Source organism: Gordionus sp. m RMFG-2023, chromosome 3, assembly GCF_954871325.1.
Source record: "Gordionus sp. m RMFG-2023 chromosome 3, tfGorSpeb1-WG-v2, whole genome shotgun sequence".
Lineage (NCBI taxonomy): Eukaryota > Metazoa > Nematomorpha > Gordioida > Chordodea > Parachordodidae > Gordionus > Gordionus sp. m RMFG-2023.
In genome coordinates, this window is record NC_088777.1 from 16,012,169 (window position 1) to 16,023,048 (window position 10,880).

The 10,880-nt window shown below is 26.6% G+C and overlaps 1 protein-coding gene across 1 annotated transcript; it reads left to right on the forward strand.

Annotated features, from left to right (window-relative positions):
• Positions 1 to 8,168: 8,168 nt before the first annotated feature.
• On the forward strand, positions 8,169 to 10,868 carry LOC135926760 (uncharacterized). Its single transcript, XM_065462692.1, has 7 exons — positions 8,169 to 8,243; positions 8,287 to 8,403; positions 8,446 to 8,592; positions 8,634 to 8,678; positions 8,721 to 8,831; positions 8,878 to 9,021; positions 10,145 to 10,868. The coding sequence occupies exons 1-7, from the start codon at positions 8,212 to 8,214 to the stop codon at positions 10,866 to 10,868; spliced, it is 1,320 nt and encodes a 439-aa protein (XP_065318764.1). The 5' UTR covers positions 8,169 to 8,211.
• Positions 10,869 to 10,880: the final 12 nt, after the last annotated feature.

The following is a 10,880-nucleotide window of genomic DNA, read 5'->3' on the forward strand; positions in this document are numbered from 1 at the left end:
TTTAAAGGAATAATAAGTATATATACCTACTGTAAAAATTTTATTTATATAGTTCCTAGTAAAAAAAATTAACGATTTCATTAATCATTAGAAATAACTACCCTCAAATTTATTTTCTACCCAGCTACAAAATTATATACAGAAAACGAGGTAAATAAATGACTCCTAGTTTACCATTCTAGGTTATTTTTTTAGAATAAATATTTCAAAAAAATTGATTTATATTTTGATTATTAAACAGATAAGTTATCTAATGCAGAAGAAAAATTTGTTATGAATTATTATAAAAAATATATATATATCTTAATAATATTAAAATATGCAATTTATATTATAAATATATTAAATAAATTATATTAATTATTATATTTTAATAAAATCTTATAATCTTACAATTTAATATATTTACATCATAATTTACATATTTTTCTTTATATCTAATTTAAATAAATATGTATTTTCAATATTATATTTTATTATATTATTAATTTATATAAATATTTAATACTAAAATTATATATTTTCTAATATTTATATTAATAAACTTTTCTTTATATCAAATTAATTAAATATAAATAATTTACTTTAAATAGTAAAATCTGTCTAATCTGTAAAGTTTAAATTTTTAATATTTTTATATCTCTCGCTTCAAACTTATAGGGGCCATTTTGTCAGCCATTTTAGCTTATTTGCTTTTTTAACATTTTTTAATAATAGTAATTGCGGACTGTAACCAAATATATATATAAGGCGATAAATTATAATATGAATGAAATATATTTATATAATTTTATATTTTTTATTTATTTTATAAACAGACAAAGTTAGATCATGTTTTTTTTTCAAATAATATTTTATTTTTTGTTTATAAATTTTTTTATGTACATGATTTAATATTATTATATTATAACGTACAATAAAAATATTATAATAATATTACATTATGATTTCTTTAGTTAATAACTATCTCAAAGAAATATAGTACATACTCGGAAAAAAAAATATATATATATATTAAAACATAACTGTTTAATTATAACGAAATAAAAAATTTTTTTTAATAAAAATAGTGAATAGATGGAAGATAAATCGCAATCTAAAACATTTTCAAAATGACTCCCCCCATTTTTTATAAAATTATTATTAAATATTTTAATATTGTCGCGAATATAAAATGGGTCATATCGGGCCCATACAAAATTATCATTATATTTTATATAAGTAAAAATAGCCGTATTTAACATTGTGGCCATCGCCCTGACTTCTGTGTCAGAAGCCCATATCTGCTGTGTCATTACATTATTTGAGACATAAGTTTTTATGTCTATTTTTTTGTTCGTCTTGTAAAGATAATTTTCAATTACCTTTCCCATCTCAGATGTTAGCATAAATTGTGCCAACCATTGCCTGAGAATAACATGGGAATTTTGAGCTCCAGTAAGCTCTACACTAATCGCCCTAAATTATATAAATTAGAATAAAATAAAATTTTATATTAATATGTTTTACCTATAAAAACAATTCCCATCACCTTTAATTTGCACCAGGATGGTGGGTTCACCAAGTTGTTTCCCATAGTCTACATCCCGACAACGTTTGGGAGGCTTTAGACCATATATTTTAGCATGATATTTTTCCCATACCTTTGTTGTAGGAAGAAAATATCTAGGGATATTTTCTAATTTATTTATCATCAAAATATCATCATCCAATTCTGTATACGTAATAAATTAAAAAATAAAGGTTTGATTCCGGGTCCAGCTCGGGTTTAAGAATTTTTGAATTTATGAAAAAAATTATATATAGATCATAATTAAAAAACTAGTCATAGATTTGGTATAAAAAATTAATTTTTTATTTTATTTATAGGCAAAATATAGTTTACAATATAAAGCTTAGTCATTTATCAATTTTAAAAATTTTATTTAGACGTATTTCTTTAAATTAATAATATCCAATATAATAATTTTTACTTTGACTTGTTCACTTTCATTTTCCTTTAATTAATAATCTTTGAGAATAAGTTAAAAATTAAAAATAAATGGCGTAAATGAATTTATGTTTAAAATTTATAAACACTGCAATAGGAATCTTTGGGAATAAATTTTGAAATATTTAAAAATGGCGTAAATAAATTAAGTTGTTTAAAATTTATTAACACTTCATTTGGAAATCTGAAAATATTATAAAATCTCAATTAAATTATTAATATTTTTTAAAAATATACAAATATCTTATATGATTTTAAACAATACACTGAACCCGGTTGAACTCGGGTTCAAATAAAATTCCCGGGTTTGGTTCGGGGTAAATTTTTTAAACGGGGTTCAGGTCCGGGTCGAGTTCAGATTAACCCGGTTTTTCATTTTCGGGTTCGGATTCGGTCCGAATCCCTGGTTACGTTTAACCACAGGTGATCCTAAAGTAGGCTTTTACCTTTGACAAAGAATATCAATTGAAATTTGTGTGCAACTTATATCCATACATGGGTCATTAAGCCCCGCCGACAGTACCTAAATATATTATTTTAAATTATTTTTTTAATTTCTCTTCTTAATTATATATTTTATTATAGAATATAGATGTAGTGTGTCAATTATAATTTTAATATTCTTTTAAATAGTATTTTCATCATTGTTTTGTTTTATTTTTATAACTGTGTATTTAGTTTAAAAAATAAAAGTTCTGAATTAAATAAAATTATATAATTTATACCCAAAAATGCCCAACATACATCACCCTAGAATCAAAACGAATTAATATCTATTATGGCAGATATGGTGCATGAATATATTTCAGATAAATATAACAAATATGAGATGCTTTTATTTGTCTTAGGGCTGATGAGTCAAAAGGTGCATAAGGTTGTGAAAACGTGAGCATAATTATTCGCTATATTTTTTCTGGAGAAGTCCAAGAAAATTTAATAGGAATTATTAATTTACAGTGTCTTTCTGCTGAAACATTACTGATTGCATTTTAAAGCAACTTAATGAGTTAAATATTAATTCAACGAATATAATAAGCCAGGCAAATGATGGGGCAAACGTTATTTCTGTCCAAAATGAAGGAGTGCAAACCCTACTTCAAAAAAAATTAATAAAAAAGTTCCTTTTTTTACATTGCTACAACCACAATACAACCACATGTTGCATCTTGTGGTTCAAAATTGGTATAGTAATATTGTTATCATTTCTAATTTTCTTAATTAGGCGCTTTAACGTATATCCTGTAAATATGCAGGCTATACTCTTAAGAGACTTTTAGACCAGAGGTGGCTGGTCATCTAGAAGCATCTCGCATCATTTATGAGAATTTTGAGGCTATTAATGAAGTTATTTTCTTATAGAACTCTTAATTCAGAGGTTTCTACTCATGATTCAGTCGAAGCCTCTGGTCTTTATCTCAATGCCTTAATATAAATTACGTTATTAGCCATTATAATTTATGAGATATAATAACAATAGATCCACTAAATTAGTATATACAGTCAGTAAGTAATAATCTAGTGGATGCTAAAAATTGTATTGATTCCACTATCACTATATTAAAAAGAATGCCTATAAATTTTCAAGATTTTTTAGGCTAGACCAAAACAATTTGATTGTAAAAAAGTCTCCAATTGGAGTTCTTTAAAAAGGGATTATTTTGAAATTATTGATTACTTTGTGTTGATCGTTTTTTAGATAATTTACACAAGATGACTATAATCTTCTATCATGTTTTAATATATTGTCCCTCTTTGATCCTGATTATTTTATATCGGATAAAATGGTCCGATTATAATCATTATTAACCTTAAATATGAAAACTTTACATCATGAAATGAAAATAGCTAAAGGATTATTAGCTGCAGAAGTTAAAGAAACACATTATTTTGAAAATATCCTAAATATTAAGTATAAAAAAGATATCATCATGCATTTAATGAATTGTATAAATGCTACTCAGTAGCCATCATCATTAGGTTACCAACAGTTTCTTGTGTGGTCTCTTTCTCTACAATAAAGAGAGTCCTATCGAGCACCAGAGAGTCGATGAAAGATCAAATTAAGCAAAATTTAGTATTGATGGCTTATGAAAAAAAAATAATACAAGATTTATCCTTTAGTATTGATGGCTTATGAAAAAAAAATAATACAAGATTTATCCTTTATCATTTATGTTAAAATTTATAAATTAAAATCGTAGTATTAATTTTTAATAAAAATAGCGAAAATCTTTTATGAATGCTTAATTATTTGTTTTAATTTTTTTAAAATACTGGCCCCCTCAAGTAAGCAGCTGGCCCCCTTAGCTGGTAATTCCTGGCTACGGCCCTGTATTTAATAGGCCAATTCTTAAATATTTCATAAATACAATATAATATAATTGTTTTTTTTTACTACTCTCCTCCGATAGCCAAAACTTTCCAGGTTCGGGGATATATATATTAAACAAATTTTTATTGCAAGAAGAAAATATTAAAAATGAATATTAGAAGTCTATGTGGCCAAAAATATTAACAAATCGCGTTTCGTATATTTAGCTCCTTCTTTAGGAATTTTTTAAAAATATCTCCATTTAAATATAAGTGTTTGTACCCCTATTAATATTATTTTCAACATTACTTTTGAAATTTTGTAGAACATATAGCAAATTTTTAATGTTTTTGGTCATTTTTCTAGCGATTTAGAATGGGAACCATAGATATTACATTACTTTAAATTGGAGATGATGTGCATTAGGACTTTTTTGATATTAGTTTTATATTTTTAAAATTTTTTATCTTTTTGGCAGATGTATGTAAAACACTACAATAAAAAGTCCTGGAGAATAAATTATATTTTTATCAGCATCCTATATTGTTGTGGAACCAGACGCATCAAAGGGGGGCTCTTTTATACTGAGAAATTGTATCAATTCTGTTGTATTCAAATATATGAGCTATTATTAATTTTGTTGTATTCTAATATATATAGATGAACTATTATTAATTTTGTTGTATTCAAATATATAGATATAACTATGATTAATTTAAATATGTAAAAAAAAAAGAAAAAGAAAACGATGTCTATGAATATTGATAATTTTTGATTATTGTTGAAAAAGATACTTGTAATTTCATTACTTATTTTTTGATGAATTTTTATAATATTTATAATTTTGGTATATTAAAAAGATGAATAAAAATGAAAAGATTTTAAAATAAAGAAAATAATTCTTAAAGTTAAAAAAAAAAGGAAATTAGAATTAAACTGATTACGGTCTCCGACAAGTGATTATAATTGAGTGTAACATTCGTAAGATTATTAACCGAATTTAGTAAATTTTATATATTAATTTATTTATCAATAGATTCCTTCATTGTATTCAGTCTCTCCCACTAGCCTCAGCAAAGAAATATCAATCCCATATTAAGGACTGGTACAAATTCAAATATTGATTTCAAATAATATCGATTACTTTTAACTTGGATGGTTCATCAAAATTGCTGATCTGTATCCTCTACCTGGTTGGCTATTTTTTATTATTTAAATCGGATCGAATAAGCAATACATAGTATGCGATTTTTATTATTTAGATAAAATTATATACCTCTAATGATCCTACTTTTTTTAAAACGTGACATTTTGTTGCACCGAACAATATTCCCTTTTATTCCTGCTGATTATTTTGAACTTCTTAAAAAATGATATATGGTACGCTATTTTATTACTTAAATAAGTTTTATATCTATCTATTCTTATGGATAGCACTTTTTTGAAGCCTACCAATTGGTATTCCCATACAATCATTCTCTCTATTTTATTTCGCACAATTGACTAAAAACGATATATGTTATGCTATATTTAATATTTAAATAATATTCCATCCTTATTCTAGATATACTTAAGTATTTTGCATAAAGTTAAGTTAATAAATATTTATATAATTTTTATTTTCCATTGTTCCCACATAATAAAATACAATCATTTAAATTATGGCGATACATGAATTAATAATACCTACGCCATGGCCTAGGCTTCGACCAAGGGGAGTTTATCCGGAATCACAAATGGCGCGGAATTCGTCGCCATTTGTACTCACTACTATTTGTAATTCATGGTCATTTCTGATTCTGTGTTATTTGTGATTCTCAGGCTACATCCGGCTTAAGGCCGAGCTAGAGCAATACCCTAGTTATATTTAAATGTAGAGGTTTCGTGATATAAGAACCATAATTTTCTAAGAATTTTCTTGTTTTTTAATTTAGATTTAAATATCAATTGGAATAAAAATTATGTAACATTAAAAAAAATTTAAATTTGGAGGTCTTAAATATTTTGGGGGGCTATTTCTGGGGTCAAAAAAATTTAGAGGCAAGTTAGCATTTGAAAATGAGTAAAGGGGGGGAGGCCCTCATTGGCTGAGGCACTGTTGTTGGTTATTATGAACAATCAACTTTAGAAAAAATAATATATTTAAGTATTTTTTTTATTAAGTTATCAAGTTCTACTATGTCCTTTTGCAGGCAAATCATTTTTATTGATTGTTCTTAAAAAATTAAATAATCAGAACATGTTGATATTAATCTTTAGTTTAGATTAATATTTGCAGATGTAATTTTATTTAGATATTGAATCTACTACTAAAATAATTTGACTAATAAGATTAAAAATAGACCAATTTATATCTCTAAAAAGTATCATGCAGTCCCGTATAATGGATAGCTTTAGGAGGGTAAAATGATTTAAATAAATTCTAATAAAAATATTTTTTAATAAAGAAATTCGTTCTGGTATATTCTTTATTCAAAAATATATTTGGCCTAAGGACCTAGACGAGGCATTTTGAACAAGTATATATTAAGAATTTGCTAATGATTCAAAAAAAAAGTGCAACGATGGCCTGGCCATTGGATTCGAGATTCATATTTTAAAATATAGAAAAGGAATCATTGATGGGTGAAAGATATCTTTTCAAAAAATACAGACCAAAGAAAACGAAAAAATGAAAGATTTACGCATTAAATTTATATTTATTTGTATTTTAACTTGTAAAGTCCTTTGCAGATGATATTGTGATACTTGCCGAATCCAAGGATGAAATGAAAGAAAGGTTAGTGAATTGGATAAATATCCTAGAAACGCACGGATTAAAAGTAAATAGAGAAAAGACGGAGTATATGGTGATAGGAGGAGATGAAAGGGAGAGTATTGATATAAATGATTGGCAGATATCCGCAATTAAAAGCTGCAAATATTTGGGCTCCACTATACAAACAAACGGCACAATAGAAAAAGAGATAAAGAATAAGATTAATCAAGGGTGGTTAAAGTGGAGATCTTTATCTGGAGTGCTATTTGACAAAAGAATCCCACACAAATTAAAGGGAAAAATCTACAGTTCCATAGTACAACCAACTATTCTATATAGTTCGGAAACATGGCCAACCAAAGAATCAGACGAGAGAAGTCTACAAACTATGGAGATGAGAATGCTGAGGATGATTGCTGGGGTAACAAGAAAGGATAAGGTGCGCAGTACAAGAATACTAAATAGTTTAAAGGTAGTGCCCATTAAGACTAAGTTAATGGTAAACAGACTTAGGTGGTATGGGCACACAATGAGAAGGCCTATGAAGTTTGGAAGTGATGGGCAAACGTAAAAGAGGAAGGCCAAAACTTCAATGGGGCCATAAAGTTAGAGCCAATATAAAGAAGTATAAAATAGATAAAAGAGATTGTATGAATAACATAAAGTGGAGATAGATGTTGAAGGAGCTTACCACCAGAAAAGGTGAAAGCTAAAGAGAAAAAAAAAAAAATTTTAACTTGTAAAGATATAGGTAGTATCAATCCTCCCTACCAAATATTTAGCAAAAACTATTAGTCATATTAAAATGACCATATTTTTAATCCAAAGCATAGCCTGCCCGGGGTAGGGCGAAGCCCCTAACTTAAACAATTAAACAATACATTTTAGCCGCTTAATAGAAAAATCTAATTAGGAGGACTTTTATTGCTTAATAAAAGCATAATATATATATTTCGCATTTAATTTCACTTAATAAGGAGTTGTTGTTAGCATTTTATAATAATTGTGATTTATGGACAGGACATATATATTAAAAATATATGGTATGTGTAATATTACCTCACACCTTGTGGTATAAATCTTTTTAAAATACCAGAGAAATTTGGCGCCTTATTATTTCGAAAAATATCAATTGTCATCTTGTCGTAGATTATGACCGAGTTTTTAATTAATAAAATTCCTAGGTTTATAATGTTTATTTATAATTTTTATTATATTTTACTTTAGCCGGTCTATTACAAGTTTATCTTACCAAAAGGCTGATGAAGAAACATCTTTAATGAATATTAAATCAAAAAAGCGCGCTTTATCACGATCAATTTCTTCACTTAATAAGTCTTACAAGTATGAATGTTTTGTTGAATATTAAAGATAGAATTTTGGTAGGCGAAGAGATAAAGGAGATGAAGATATAAATAAAAAATGTAATAATTCAAGATCATATACCTTAACCTTAATTGATTCTCCAAAATGGGCTGATCAAATGGAAACACGATTTAAGGCAGAAAATATAATCAATGAGCAACTTGACAAGTCATTTTGAAATATTTAAATGATATAATTGTGTTGTTTAGGTATAAACAAAATGTGCTCTCATATTGTGAAGGTGATAAAGAAAAGTATAATATAATTGCTATATTATAATATCTACATTAGAGTAGTGCTTTATCTAAAATTGAATGTGATATTGATGTACTATTAATTAGACAAAAGCAAATTGATTATGGTTATGGAACTTCTATCTACAAAATATATAGAAGCAAAGTTTCAAAGTATTTTCTTATTCTATAATTAGTTAATTTACACTAAAATTTACAGAAAAAAAAGATTACAACACCATCCAACTACCCCAAATAAATTTAAAAAGCATAGCAGAAGATCATGGGATGCACAAATAAAGCTATGGAAGAAGCACATACATAATTGGGATGATCCTAATTATGAAGGCTGGAATGATACCAGGTTATTTTATATATTTAATTTAAATTATTTATTAGATTTTACAAAAAATTCCCTCAGTTTAATTTTGAACATATAATTTTTTTTAAATTTATATTTAAAAGTATTTCTATAATATTTTAAATGATATGTGATCTACAAGAATAAATATTAATTACAAAGTTTGGAACCTGTATTAAAAAAATTTTGATTTTAAATATTGTTTAAAGGAAGTGGTTTCAGTTTCTAATAAATTTTAAAAGAGGAATCTAGCTAAAAAGAATCAAGCTACAATTTGTAAAATATATTAATTATGGTGTATGTTAAATTCATTGTGTCAAATCAGTAGATGTTAAGTTCTATTCCAGTTTTTTGTTTATAATATATTAAACAATTTTGTTTTATTTTGAAATAAAATTGGCTCTTGGTTTATATAGATTTGGGAATATTTGATAAATAATTGCATATTCTATATCTCTAATCTGTTTTCAAAAAAAATCATTGTATTATAGCATTTGCTTATTAACCTCTATTCACAGCTGCCAGGACCCTCTTACATTGTGAGCATGATGCAATTGTATCACTGAAATATTATTGGAAGGGGGGGGGGTACCTCACCATCATTGAATTGGGGAAACTAAATTGTATCAACTACTTTTGACTCTCTTCCCTAGATTTTTAATCCAAACCCATTCAGGGACCTAAATCATTATTTATAAAGGTTTGGTTATGGTTCATAAAAAACTAAACACTTTCACTTATTTAATTATTTTCTATAACAATAATTTTTAATAGTTATATTATACCCTAACCTAATTCTTTTTTTTCCTAGATATAGTCATTATCGGTGTTGCTAAGTAGCACACACTTTTAAAAATAAATAATGATAGCAGTAGCACTCTAGAGAATAGCTAAGTATTACATGTTGTGATCTACATCATGCCTAATTTTTCAAGCCTGAATCCAGTTTTTTTCCATTGTATTTAAAATTTGAAAAACTGCATCGTTTGTATAAACCAAAACATGTTTTCAATTTAGAACCATCTTTTTCAAAAATAATTACAAACATTACCTTTTTTAAATCCAAAATTCATTGTCTAAAAAAATTACATGATCTTTATACCTTTTTTATAAAAAAAAACTGTAGCAGCAATAGTTGCAATGCTAGTGATATTTCTTTGACTACCACTTCTTCCCCTTCTTCTGAAAGTTCATTCGCTTCTAGTAGCAGAAATCAAATAACTCCCCTGAGGAGTAAAAAAGTAACCCAAATTACATTCGATTCCACAAGCTCATCAATATCAAGTAAAAACAGCAATGATGATATAATTTCCCCCAAAAAGAATATTGGCAAAAATCCTCACATGAGGAGGATCACGCCAACCATGGTTCATGTTAACAAATTCTTATCTCGAAAAATCATACCCACTTGTGAAGAAGATGAATTTGAACTGAATGATGATTTAAAGGAATGGCCAGTCTTGAATAAAGAAGTCGCTTGTTCAGATTGGATTCAATCTGTCATTACAAGTATAAACACAAATGGTGACGCAGAAAATAATGGCAATGATAAGATGCAAAACCTCGACAATACACTTACTATTTCACCTTATATTTACGAGGAAGAATTATGTAGAGATGGTTTTGGTCTGACCAATAGTTTTAGTGATATGCAACCACGAGGAAAAACAAAATTGCCAACATATGATGATGACTCAAATAATACAACATCCACTCTTTTGATTATCAGAGAAATGTCGGACAATAGAATTATTAGAATAGAAGATAGCAATGATACTAACCAAACTCTTATACTTTCTTCTAAAGACACTGGTATTGGATTTTTAAACTTTCAGCTAAATGGTCAATAATTAGACAATCCG